General features: G+C 36.7%; 1 protein-coding gene across 1 annotated transcript in view; it reads right to left on the reverse strand.

Moving 5' to 3' along the window:
* The window catches only part of sdccag8 (SHH signaling and ciliogenesis regulator sdccag8), a 53,233-nt gene continuing 38,189 nt past the window's right edge, over nucleotides 1-15,044 (reverse strand). Inside the window, exons 17-18 of the mRNA XM_067422066.1 lie at nucleotides 6,079-6,205; nucleotides 1-303 (exon numbers count right to left, since the gene is read on the reverse strand). Coding sequence (XP_067278167.1) covers nucleotides 262-303; nucleotides 6,079-6,205 — 169 coding nt within the window. The 3' untranslated portion in view covers nucleotides 1-261. The remainder of the gene's footprint in view (nucleotides 304-6,078; nucleotides 6,206-15,044) is intronic.

A 15,044-nucleotide genomic window follows, 5' to 3' on the forward strand; every position in this document is an offset into this window, starting at 1 on the left:
AGGGATTCTTCACGTGACTAGCTTTAGCGAGTGATAAAACGAATAAATGATATGACTGCATGATACAGAGGCTCAGCGCTTAGCTATACAATCATGCGCACATTATGATTTGTATTTATTATTTACTTATTTAAAATAACTGACTTATGACTCAAATTGAAGTTTGTCTTCAAACATTACTTTTCCATTATGTTGATTATGGAATGTGTCAATGATAGAAGTACTAACAGTGATCACATGATGGAGACGGCCCTCACATGGTCACCGTGCCCATTCTTTACTCAACGTGCACCTGTGGAGAAACTGACATACAGAAGACAACCATTGAGACTCATATAATAAGAAATACTGTACTGTACTGCCATGCTGACAACCACTGATCATATCAAAAGAAGAAGAATGAACCACACTGTCTTCTATATCATAACACTTTATTTACTTCAGACATCTCTGGCGGTCTGAGGGCTTCAGTGTGGCGGTCAGCGAGGCAGCATGTGGGTGTTCTTAGACAAATGCTCAGAGGGAGAGTCTGAATTACTAACTCGTTCTAATAACAAAGCAACAGCATGGTAGTATTAACAGAGCCGAAAGCGCCGGCGCTTTGCGGAGCATCACTCCATTTGCAATAATCTCCAACGAATGTCAGCATTCGGCGATTCACTGTCTGTTGCTGACGTGCCTCTAGCAGCAATCTGGATGAGCATCTGTGGGTGCCTAGTCTAGCGTGATGTGCAGCCATGGCTACCAGCTGCTGTGGTGCTTGTGTGTGCCTCTCTCTCTCTCTCTCTCTCTCTCTCTCTCTCTCTCTCTCTCTCTCTCTCTCTCTCTCTCTCTCTCTCTCTCTCTGTCTCTCTCTCTCTGTGTGAATCGCACAGAAACACACATTCAGGTCACATTTCACTTCAAAATCATAAAATTAAAAAAATATTATATCCAGCATAAATAAAACAAAGCTTGTATGACCACTTTTTAAACAACACTTTAAAGGGTTAGTTCACCCAAAAATGAAATTTCACCCTAATGTTGTTCCACACCTGTAAGACCTCCGTTGATCTTTAGACACAGTTTAAAGCAACACTGTATTTTTTTTTTTAGTTTATTCTTAGCTAAAAACAATTAGTTCTTTTAAAAATATATGTGCTCATTAATGTAAATTTACTTCTTTCAAGTAATAAAGTATTCTGGTAAGTTTATAATATGCCATTGAAAATACATACGGGTGAGGGGTTCGAATGCTGGTCGCCATGTTGGCCCTCCATCTTGAAAGTACATTAGCCAAAGAGGGACATACCTGTAAATTCAAGCTTCGCCTTTCGCGTTTTAACACTCGATGGCACTGTGTCGAATGTGAAGAGGGGGATTGCCATGTTAATCTTGGACTAAATCGGCCACCGTAGGAGTTGAAACGAAATCAGAATTGAGAGGAACAGAAACTATTATTCACTGGATTGTCATAAACCTTTTCACCGCTAGATGGGGGAAAATATCACACAGTGTAGCTTTAAGATATTTTATATTTAGTCCGAGAGCATATGCAAGTGTATGCACACTATACTGTCCATGTCCAGAAAGGTAATAAAAACATAATCAATAATAATAATAATAATAAATAATAATAATAGATTTTATTTAGAATGCACTTTTCATTAGTCCATATGTGACATCAGTTAGTTAATTAGAATCTGAAGCATCGAAAATACATTTTGGTCCAAAAATAACAAAAACTACGACTTTATTCAGCATTATCTTCTCTTCCCTGTTTGTTTTCAGTCCTCAAATAAAGATGTAAACAGTTATGAATCAGCGGATTGATTCATGATTCGGTGTCAAACTGCCAAACTACAGAAATCATGTGACATTGGTGATCCGAAGCATGAATCAATACGCTGATTCATGACCGTTTGAATACTGTAGAAGTCATTAATGACAGAAATTTTATTTTGGGGTGAACTAACACATTAAGCAAATTTCTCATTACCACAACACATCCAGATATTTAACTTAAAAAAAAAAATCATTTATCATCACTGTAATACCATCACAGATGCGCTATTACGCATCTTCCGGATCAAAACACAGGCGTCAGGTGAAGAAGCAGAAACAAGCCATTAACATTCAACAGCATATAAATCAAAACTGTTTAATGTTGCTAAATGAAATGTCAAGCCAGATCGAAGTATAGTATAAAGCTTTAGGGGTGTTGATGGAAGAGATTTTAGTCCATCAACTAAATTGAGTTTTTATAATCATCTTCAACAAAAAACATGCCTTTTCAGTGTTTAAATGTATTATTATTATTTAAAGGTAGGATAGGTAGGAATTGGTTAAAAAACGTTTTTTCTAAATTTGTTTAAACTTTCTTTATACATCAATACATTACTAAAATGTAAGTACTCTGAAAAAGAAAGTATAAAAATTGAGTGTCTGTAGACCTCTCACGACTGTTTTAAAGACAGCTCATTATTTCCATTCACTCCACATTCTCTTTATCATCTCTACTAATGGCTAAGTGTATAACATTGTAACTTTATACTAAGTAATATGTTATGTTAGCTATATTAGGCAGCTTCATGAAAACATAAACCCAAAAAATGTATAATCAAAATGAAAGATTACCTGTCCAGCAGAAATACAGCCAGCAATGAGTCGTTTTTTCAGGTCCCTCAGTTCTCACCATCGTTGAAAAGCCACGCGGATATTTACTCGCGTTTGATTTCTTTGTTTATCCAAAGACTTTCTGTGCATTGCCTTTACTCGGACGTTTTCCTTTTTTGCAGTTTGCCTTCGCTGACTGTAAAACCCTGCACTGTGAATTTTGAATGCTCTTTCTCTGCCATTATTTTGCCTAGGTTTCTTGCCTCTTGAACTGCTCAAATCAAACGAGCCCGCGCATGTGGGCGGATCCTGTAGCGAAAGCGGTGGTCACCATGGTAGCGAGAGAGTGACAGTCGCCCAAGCCAATCATTTGTTTCGTCCCGAACGAAAATAATGAGCGGTGTTTATTGCAGATTAAAAAGTCTAGAGTCACTCGATTTTTATACTCTCCTTTTCAGAGTACTTCCATTTTAATTATGTATTGACATATAAAGAAAGTTTAAACAAATTTGGACAAAAGTGTTTTAGATCAGTCCAACCTACCCTACCTTTAATTGAACTTGCATTCAGTTGTTGATAAAAAAGAGAATGCATGGAGCTAGAATACTTTTTTGTTGTTGTAAGCAGAGGTGCTGTTCTTTTTTTTCTTCTTTTTTTTATATAATTGCATGTTCAGATATTCATACTTCTGGAGGCCATGAAATTTATCTGAAAATGATCAAATATGCTGACAATGACTGGCAACTTAAAGGGGTCATGAATTGAGAAATCAACATTCCCTTGAGCTTTTGATATATAAAAGATCATCGCAATATAAGAATATCCTGTAAGTTTCAGAGCTGAAAACTTCCTTGTTTGTCAAAGGAAAGCTTTTATTGACAGCTGGTTAAGCAAACGATTCATCTGCGACTGTGAGTCCCTCTGACGTCAGAGTGCAGAAACGCCGTCTCAACCAAAGAAGAAGAATGCCTGATTCTGAAGCCCTGCCGACCAACTTGTGCCTGGCATGTTAGATAAATAACAGGCCTACATAGAGCTAAACAGGATCAAACTTCCAAGCAATAATGATTCCCTTCATTTCACTGTGGATTTGTTTGTAAGAGACTGGATTTGATTAAAACAGGATGAGATAAAAAAATAAAATAAAAAATAAAAAAACAATGCTGTGGCTGCTGGATCTGACTGGATGCAACAATTATGTGAGTAATTTTTTTTAAAATATGTGATAGTTGCATTGTTATGTTTGATATCTACTGATTATGTTTGTGTCTAACTAAATATAACTTCCACGTTGTCAAAGGCTTTGTGTTTGTGTGCTTATTGTGTTGATTCATTGTCCTGCGATTCGTGATCTTACTCGTAAACGTATGGGACATGTAGGAAAATATAATAGTGAAATACACCTGTGTGTGTTCTAGAGTTCGTGGTTATATCCACCGATTGAGCCGACCAAGTAATAAAAAGTAACATTCCAATTAATAAATCATTGTTTGTTTAAAAAAAAGACATTTTGTAAGCCCTTGGGCGAATCATTCAGGTTGCCATTTCTCCACAGTTTTCAAAACAATTCTTCACGTGTGATGACTGGGGAGCCGAAGCTCTTTATAATATGCAAAACTGTTATCCAATCATAGCAGTGGGCGTTTACTTCCAAGTCTTAAATGCGGCACGCATTTCAAGAGCTCGGCTCAAAACCAGGATAAAAAATAGCCTATTACTTATTCATTATGTTTTTGAATGTAAAAACCACACCACATCAGAAATCGGACCCGCCCATCCATGTATTCCAATGTCAAGTGAGACAAACTAAACAATCAAATTACATTTTACATAATCCCCCAACCCCCCCTTTTCATTTTACTACGCTGATGTAAGTTCAAGTGTTTGTTTTTTAAAATAAGTTTTTTTTAAATTATTATTATTTTTTTAAAATAATTTTGGTTTTAGTTATTTAATGCTATAATAATGGGTCTGAATCACCAATGGGTGTTTTCCAGGATTTTCAGGAGGAGACTGGAGCTTTAACTGATTTCTACATTTCCACAACTGTTTATTTCACACCAAACATAATGAGTTGTTCTGCAGTTAAGAAATACTTTGGGAGTGTGGGCAGGTTTTGATATCTCCGCTATACTTCCTGCTCTCTACTGCAGACTCTGGTCCCAAGGTCATTACTAAACGCAGACTCCTGTCCCAAATCAGCACAAGATATCAGTGCCATATTCTGACATTGTTGGCTTCACTCCAATAGAAGCTAGTGAAGAGACGTCGGTGTTGTAACGGTGTGGGGGATGTTTTCTTGGCACACTTAGTGCCAATTTGGGCATCATTTAAATGCCACAGCCTACCTGAGCTTTTTTTTTAAAACCATATCCATCCCTTTATGACCATCATGTACCCATCCTCTGATGGCTACTTTTAGTAGAATAATGCACCATGTCACAAAGCTTCAATCATTTCAAATTGGTTTCTTGAACATGACAATGAGTTCACTGTACTAAAATGGCCCCCACAGTCACCAGATCTCAACTCAATAGTGCATCTTTGGGATGTGGTGGAACGGGAGCTTTGTGCCCTGGATGTGCATCTCACAAATCTCCATCAACTGCAAGATGCTATCCTATCAATATGGGACAACATTACTAAAGAATGCTTTCAGCACCTTGGTGAATCAATGCCACACAGAATTAAGGCAGTTCTGAAGGCGAAAGGGGGTCAAACACAGTATTAGTATGGTGTTCTTAATAATCCTTTAGGTGAGTGTATATAAACAATGAAGGAGAATAACTGTGTTATTGCAGAATTTTTATGACATCACTTTCAATGCTAACTTTACTTTGAGCTTTTACACTATATTTTATCTTCCAAGCAGGGTTGTGTGTGTTTGTGTGTGTGTGTGTGTGTGTGTGTGTGTGTAGTTTTTAAATTTTATACACTGCCTTTAAGGCATAGTGGACAGATGACAAAAATATATATATATTTTGCCTATTTATTTAAAAAAGGACAGTGTACATTAATCACCATTAATTAATGTAAATGTACCCAAGTTAGCCCAACAGCTCATTTTCTTTGCCTGATGTTATTAGGCATAAAACTTAAAAAAGGAGAGAGAAAAATATAAATAACAAAAATAATTAATACAATCAGAAATTATTAACATATGCTATACAATAAGTTAATAATAATAAAAGGAAAAAAGACAGATATGGTATTATGATGACAAAAGAAAGTGATCAAGATATGAAATGGATTGATTTGAACCGGCATCTTCATGGCTCAGCATGTCTGAAAAATGACATATGATGTGTCAGTACTTAAAAAAAATTATGTAAATTCAAATATATTAATTATAATTTCATCAGTAATAATGGGAACAACAATGTTTTACATTTCAGTAATGTGACTGGTTGTAGAACAGTTAAAGCAGTTTTAAATTAGCTTAATTCAATTTAAGTTGAAGGAAGTTCTATAGCAGAGACTGACCTGGACTTGCAGGTTTTGCATGTCCTGCGCGAGCTGCTGGCGCTCCTGCATGAGCTGCTTCTGTCTGCTGAGGAGCTGCAGCACCTGCTGAGAGCTGGCCTGACAGTGCTGGTCCAGCTGCTGCAGTCTGACAAAACACAGACAGATGAAACAAACCTCCATCTGAGTTACCAGACTGAGCTTCACAAAGCTTTTCCTGGTCTGTTTTTTTCCCAACTGAATGTCACTTTTCACAAAGTGAACATTTAACAGATTACCATTAACTTAAAAGTCTGTACCCAAAAATGAAAATCCATCATTATTTTTTAATTGTTTATTATGTTGCATCATACATATTACTTTTCCCCCCTTGTAAAACATAAAAATAGATATGTATCAGTATGTACATTTTTCCATACATAAAAACTAAAAACTGGAGCTATTAATGTTCTTAAAGGACCATAAAGTCACTCATGCATTTGCCAGGGAAATCAATCTATGAATGGCTTACTCAGTCCACATTTAGCTAGGGTTCAGGCACGTACAGACCTCAAAGGGTACATAACACACAGTTTCTGTCGATCTATATACTCTATAGGTACTCACGATTAACACGAAATTGGCAGAAACAGGAATTGCATCCAATCCTAGAAATATAGACGCACCCTAGAATCTAATCTCCCCGCGAGTGTCGTCTAGCAACTCTCAATACCCCTCTGAGCTGTAATCCCCAAACTCTTGCCGGGCCAATCACATCGTGTATAAAGTCGGTGGGCGGGGCCATAATGATGACGGCCGAGTTGCGTTTGCATGCTTCTAGTAAACACAGAAACTGGCGAACGGCGGTCTTTCGAATCAGCTTTGGCCGCGACCCTGGAAGACTTGGAGTTAAGCTTTTCTCTGAGAAAAGAACAAAGAACGGCCCTGAAGTCATTCTTAAAAAGGGAGTTAAAAATTCTGAGTTTTGCCGACCGGATACGGTGAATGTTTAATCTATCAACAAGCTTTGTTTCCCCTTCGTTGCTCTGGTTGGTTGTAACGCTATCCTATCGCGTGCAGAGGGAGTTTGAAAGACAACCATTTATCCCGCCCCTCACATTGAGCCCTGTCTATGGTGAGTTTCCAGAACAAACATCTTGATGTGGGTCTGGCTTGTCAGGCTAATTGCATCCTTCATATCTCCGAGTCTTTAGTTTTATCAGATTTATAAAAGTCAGATACCCTGTACTGATTCTTTACGAAAACAGCCGAGCTCGTGGAGGTTTGCAGTGGGTCACACACACTCACTCAATACATCATGGAATTATCCTTGGATAACTTTCGATTCACTATACATTTGTGTTGTACGTTGTATTTGCACTTACACACCGATTACCAACAAAACAGATATTTGATGCAGTTTCACTCACCGCCTGCCTTTTTGACTCATGACCGGGAACAAACAAACACACTTGCAGAACTCTGTTACTGCTCCGGAAAAACAAACTGCGTTTTCTTAACGCTAGGTTAATTGGGATCCTGAAAAAGGTTATCCTTCCCTCACAACCAAAAACACACTTCTTTGGTGACATTGTTGATTTCGTGGCCTAAAAACAAAATGACAGCCGTAACCTAAACGAACCTCGTTGAAGGCCACGCTCTTCCTCTGAAAAATGTTTGGCCATGTTTAGCTTGAAAATCCAACTCTTTAACAGTGTAAATAAGTCAGAATGCATGAAATAGCATTAGACCCCTGTTAATCGGGTTAGACGCCATATATAATTTTAAAGCTGCTGTCCGATACTTATTTTGTGTTCAAGATTTACAAAAATTATATGATGAGAATGTACAACATGAATCCATTTTCCAAACCGTGTTTTTGTCTTACCCTGAATCATTATGGTACACTTATAATAAGTATTTATATTGGGACTATTTCAGGCCAGACTGGTAGGTACCGCTGCGGAGGAGCACAGTCCATGCGTGATCCGCCATAGACATAAACAGAGAGAAGACGCTCCGGCTGCAATGTTCTTCCGCAAGATGCATGCAGTTTTGTTTATTAACCACTAGAGTGCAAAAAGTTACGGACAGCAGCTTTAAGTGAAATCAAAACAAGACAGTGAGGGATAGATTTTCAGTCTTTTCAATGGCATGCACTGTATAAACGTCCTACATCACATCATTTTCACAACTGTTTTACTAAAAGTCTTTTGGAAAGATGGCTAAACAACCGTACAATCCATTGAACACACTGTAATTCTATCCCTCACAACCTCGTTTTCATTCCTGTCAGAAAAGAACTACGGTGCTACCCTAAGGTATTTCAATATCGTTACACAGTTTAGTATGTCCTGTGGACCTGTCCAGGATTCCAACAGAAGTGATGATGGCGAACATGCTTCCAGCTTCTCTAGTGCCAGAGCCATTTTAAAGGCTTTTCTTTTTCTCTTCTGTTTCTGCTGAAACTGTGTTTCTGCTTTTCACAATAATTGTCATTCACCTCTGATTCCTTAAATCCCATCTTATTTGGCAGTGTGAGCAGAATAGTTCTCCTGACTGCACTAGACAGCTTGTTCCTGTCCTCAGGCCTCAGTCTCGAGCGCTGTTCTTTTGTCTCCCTCGCCCTCATCCTCTTTCTTTCCTTTGATTTCTCTGCTGGCCTTCCTGGCGTGAGCTGGACAGGGCTGATTACAGGGCTGTGGTGGGCATCCTGTCCCATGCTCAGGCCCTGCTGTGTAGGGAGCTGGCGCCACTGCTGCCGCCCACCTCCAGAGTCTGGCAGCGCTCTGACACTGGCCCTAACCTCCTCCACAAACTACTTAGCTCCAAATGTTCTTCTGTATTAGCGCACTCATTCAAAACTTTATCCACACATTTCGCTGCTCTTCAGGTCTTCCACAAAGTACCATTCATCTGCTATTGTTTACCAAAATAAGAAAAAGAAGAAAAAGAAAAACTTAAGAAGTTAGAGCCGCAAGAACATCTCCATTATTTGTAAACCCGTTCAAGCTCTGTTAGTGGACCATCTGCTTTTTTGACACAGGGTTTTCTTTTCTTCTCAAAAATGCATAAGTTTATTGTTGAATACTTATTATAATTATTAATATGCAGCTAGAAAAACACACCCTAATCATTTAAAGAGAACATGCATAAACTTTACGTGCAGATTTGGCGTGATTTACTGTGACATATGAGTTGTATAATGTATATGACTTTGTACACTACCGTTCAAAGGGTCAGTACATTTTTCTTTACAGAAATTAACATTTTTATTCAGCAAGGATGCATTAAATTGATCAAAAGTGACAAAAAGACACTTAAAAATATTAAGCAGCCCAACTGTTTTCAACATTCATAATAATAATAAATGTTTCTGGAGCAGCAAATCAGCATATGAGAATGATTTCTGAAGAATCATGTGACAGAACACAAAGAAAATTCATCTTTACATCACATTAAAAAGTGAATTTAAATTTTATTTTCTATTTCACAATATCAGTTTTTACTGTATACTTGATCAGCCATGGTGAGAATACGAGACTTCTTTGAAAAACATTTTAAAAATTGTAGCGACTCCAAAATTTTCGTTATAAAAAAAAAAATATACTAATGGTAGAGTATGGGTCTAATAATATTAAAAGAAAAATATTTTGAAGAATGTCAGTAACCTAAAAGATGATGGCCTCTTTTGCCTTCCACATTATAGGAAAAATACTATGGAAGTCAATGGAGCCTATCAACTGTTTGGTTACTGAGATCCTTCAAAATATTTTATTTTGTGTTCAGCAGAAGAAAGAAATTCACAGTTTGAAAAACTTGAGAGTGAGTAAATGATGACAGAATTTGCACGAACTACTCCTTCAATGGAGTGACAATCAAATATCAGCAAAATCGAATTATGCCCGACATAAGTTCACTTACATATTTTTCAGAGAAATAATGAATATTTCTTGTTAAATCTAAAACAACGTTTGCTTTTTTATGCTGAGTGTGTCAGTATGTTAAATGAGTCCTGTACAATCAGCTCTGTGGCCTCAGCCAGTATAATGTCATGCATTCTGAAGCATTTAAAGCATGTTGTGTAATTCCGCAGCTAATTCCCTCACCTCACGCACAAGCCATCTGCAGCACCTTTGCACCTCTGGAGACAGACATGCTGCATTAACCTATTATACAATCACACCACCCTTAATAAGCAAATGTCAAACGCCTCTCAATCTCCCCCATATGTATCTGCTTTACAGCCACTGAGGGAAAAATCTCGAATCCGTCCAATGTGCACGACCCGTGCCCTTGTTCAGGGCCGTGTTAGTTTGTGTTTGACTCCCATAAACCATCCCAAAGAAAAAAAAAAGTAGAGGAGAAAAAACTCCCGTAGTCATCTCTGAAGCTGGACTCACAACGGGAGTCTGATTAAATTAGAAGACTGTCCAGCAGCTAAGGCTGCAAATCCAATAACCTCCCTCCATTTACTGGCACGCAACTTAATTAGGTTTTTAATACAGCTTAGTGCATGGAGCTGGGCTGAGCTGGCCCGGCCTGGACACTGCTGCCTCTGCCCGCTACTGAGAGAGCTGGAGCAGGGTTTTAAGGGAGAGTAGAGCTTCCCCGCTGACCCTGGAGAAAGGACACCATCTGCTGGCTCCCAGGCTAACTGAAGCCAGCACAACACACAGACAGGGCTAACCCAACTTTTGATGCGCTGAGAGAAAAGAGTGGTCAGGTAACTGTATTGGCCATTTACATATTTAAAAAATGCTTATTAGTTCAGAGTATGGGTTTTACTTTTTAAAGCAAATACATATGCAATATCTTGAATCTGTGTAGTCCATGAAGGATTTCATGTGGTCAGTAATTTGAATGGTTTTAATAAAAAAAAAAAAAGTGCTATGAATAATAATAATAATATTTATTATAACAGAACAATTCCCACATTATATTAAACCTACACTCAGCTTTGGTGACTAAAAATCTTAGTAACCCCGAACTGTGAATGCTATTACATTTGTTTTTAGAAAAATAATAGTAATATTCAGAAATATTATTATAATTTAAAATATTGTTTTCCATTTTAATTATTTTAAAATGCAATTTATAAGTGTGGTGGCTAAATTTTCAGCACCAATACTCCAGTCTTCCCTGTCACAGGATCTTTCAGAAATCATTCTAATGTGTTGATTTGCTGCTCAAAAATGTGCTGTTAAAAAAAAAAACTAAATCCAGAGTCCTCTAAGTCTGAGACGGAGTACAAATGTGGTTGAGACCGAGACGAGACCAAGACCTTCAAAGAAAATTGTCTTAAGACCAGTCTCAAATACTACAACCGTAATGGACAATGTGCCTCAGATACCCATGAATTTATAAAAACAGTAAAAAAAAAAAAAAGCTTTACTTATATGGATTTTTTTTGTCAGAAGAAAAAATGTATATATTTAAATTATTAAAATGTTTTACCATCCAAAAATGATCTGCAGGGGACAAGGCGTTGTGTGAGTTTGTATAATAAACGGTACGGGAGCGCGGGTGGCCTGCAGTGCTGCCACCTGTACTGCTGATGGACTGGACTGAAGTTCCTCTGCTCGTGTGGCCTCAGGGTATGTGATTTTTGTGAGTGATGTTCAGTGCTTAGCATATGTTTAGCGTTGGCCAAATGAATTGGCAAGAAGCAATGAATACACTTAGGTCTTGCGAAAAGACAAAACAAATCACAACTGTCAAATTTTGCCTTTCTTATATCATAGCTGACACACAAAAATCTGGTGAGACTGTACTTGTGTGTGTGTGTGTGTGTGTGTGTGTGTGTGTGTGTGTGTGTGTGTGTGTGTGTATGACCCTGCCAGTCATTTCGTTTGCAAATTGTTTTAGACTAAAATTATTTACATGTCATGTAAAAACTTTTTTTTTTTAAATGTGAGAAAAACAGTGCAGTTACACAAATAAACCCATTTATCTCTTTTAGGATATTCTAATGAGAACAGGGCTCACAGAAACAGCAACAATAGCAGTTACTTAGTACAGCATATCAGAACAAATGAGGCAGGTTTAGTTCCTTCGATGCACAAACAAACCAATAGAAAAAGATCTGAACAAATGGAAAGACAAATCACTAAATCCAGTGAATTTACGAGGCTCCCACCAGCAGCATGCTGCAGATAGATGCGGGAAGGGGTACGCGAGACTTGGAGGAAGGATAAGCAGTATAGAATATATGCAATCTGTCTTGGCCTGCCTAGTTAAAATGGGCCTGTCAGCAGCAGCGAGGACACAGTCCCTCACTCCTCCATAAACCCTCATGCACTGCCAGAGCCAAACACAGCTCCACTGACCACAGGCCTTGGAGCCTGATAGACTCGCCAGTATCCCTCTATCTGTGTTTTTATTTAAAGAACTGAGCTTGGTCTGTATGTAGATATGGTTTTAAAATATGAATGTTAACAAATATATATATATATATAGGGCAGCCCTATATATATATATATATATTTATATATATATATATATTTTTTTTTTTTTTTGATAATGAAACTAGATCAATTATAGGACAATAAATACATTGTTGTTTATAATATTTGTTTTTTATAACTAAATTTAAGGTTTTGGATTAAGGAACTCACATTGAAAATTAAGTGTTACTAAGTGGTTATGAAGATTATTTTTTCAGATATGACTATAAGTGTGGCCAGTGAATAAATGTGAAGACAACAGAGCCCTAGGATTTGGTCATTCCCTATGAATTGCAATGAATACTTTCCATCTAATAATAGTCCATCTAACCATATATGTTGTCGCAAAATGGCAGCATTCTTCTCCTAAAAAATGATAAATGACACTTGCATCATCTAATAAACCAAAACCAAAAAAAAAAAAAATCCATATCTGGAACATGATTATGATTAGCCTAGGATATTATTTGCATTATTTTTTATTATATATATAAACTATCATAATTATTTACACCATCATTTTTTTATTGTTTACTTATATATATATATATATATATATATATATATATATATATATATATATATATATATATATATATATATATATATATATATAACACTGAATAATAACTAAATAAAATGTTTTTTTTTAAATTAAAATAACTTTAAAATGACATTTGTCTTAAACACTACACAATGTTACGGCCATTAACAGCAGTTAAAAGTACTAGACTCCGTGCTACAACAACAATCTGCTGTTAAAAGAAAAAAAAAACATTTACATTCAGCTATACAACATATGTGATGTCCGTTCCCTACAAACATCATAAAGTTTGTTACCACCATCAGCTTGGACTTCCTTTTGAAAACTACGTACAGAGCTTGTGAAAGGAGCTAAGTGAGCACTTTTTGATGTTATAAATGGGGTCTTAGTGCTGAATAGGAAGCGCTTGGATGCACGACGAAGCGTTTTACAGTTCGCATGCCTTGGGATGTGCCCAGCACCCGCGTAAGCAGGAGCAGTAGAGCCACCGCTCCACAAGGCTCTGTCAGCAGGCCATGGAGCTGTTGCCCCCAGCAGTGTGGGCCAGCTGGCCCAGGAAGGGTAGAGGAAAGAGGGATATTAGGGTGATATTATATCCCTGCTGCCCCCTAGCTGCAAACCAAAAAGTGCAAAAATGTATGATTTTACACAATGACTTTTAAATACAGAGCATAATTTGAATTGAATGTGTCAGAAGTATCTACTGAAAGTGTTATCAGAGCAATCACTGATAATTAATTGATCAATAAATCACAAAGTTATAATCACGCTTCTGAAAATGAAAATGTCATTGTAGGATTAGTTTGAAGTTCTTACTGTACACTGCCGTTCAAACAGGAAATAAACGTAATTGATCAAAAGTCACAGTAAAGCAAATTTATAATGTTAAAAACTATTTTTATTTCAAATAAATGTTGAAATATATCACGCGGTTCCCAAAAAATATTACGCAGCACAACACAAGTTCAGTTTATTGAACTGAAACAACTGTTTTTAACATTAACATTAATAAAAAAAAACATGTTTACGAATTATTGGGCACCAAATCAGCATATTAGAATGATTTCTGAAGGATCATATGACACTGAAGACTGGAGTAATGATGCTGCATATATTTAAAAAATATATATTTTTTAAATGTATGAAAATAAAACACATTTATTTAGAGTTGTAATAATATTTTAAAATCTTAGTTTTACTGTATTTTTGATTAAATAAATACAACCTTAGTGAGCATAAGAGATTTCTTTCAAAAGCATAAACTCTTTCCAACCCCAAATTTTCAAGGTTACTGTATGATGATGATGATTATGATCGACAAGATAAAAGAGGGATGAAATAATATAATTCTCCTGATATTCTCTGAAGATAATATGAGCAGTGGTTCCACAATAATGAACATTATTAACACGTCTATGAGAGGGTTTCTATTACAGCTGCTCTGACATTGTTCTCTTTTCTGTCATAATCCATCTTTCTCAAATGGGAAAGCAAAAACAATACCTGCTAAGGTCTCCACTATATACGTTTACCCTGCTAAAGTTCCAAACACATAAAGAGGTCCATAACACACATCTGTGCTACCAAGCAGCACCATTTGGGGCTTTATTCATTTCTGAAGAATTGAGGTTTGAGTTGCCTGTTAAAATGTAATTCTTAGGTTGGAGGTTTTGAACTGTTGATCAGTTCTGCTTTAGAATATGCAGCTCAACAATATCAAACATAAATGACTTAGGAGAAGCTGGAAAGATATATTATGCTCCAAATACATTATTACAATCTTTGGCCTATTGGCTCTGTCAGCAAAGTTCAGATTCATGATTGTAATCTGTTGTCTTTTATATAAAGCCACTTGAAGCGCTATTATTATAAACAAGACTCTTGTTTGATTTAAAGAAGAGGACTCCAAAACCTTTTTCAAAAGCTTTTTTTTCATGCAGACTTATAAAAAATGCTAAAGGTATATCTGACCCAAAAAAGACAAAGATCAGCATATGGATGCTAAAGAAACAGTGACA

This window comes from Pseudorasbora parva, chromosome 17 (assembly GCF_024679245.1).
Source record: "Pseudorasbora parva isolate DD20220531a chromosome 17, ASM2467924v1, whole genome shotgun sequence".
Classification (NCBI taxonomy): domain Eukaryota; kingdom Metazoa; phylum Chordata; class Actinopteri; order Cypriniformes; family Gobionidae; genus Pseudorasbora; species Pseudorasbora parva.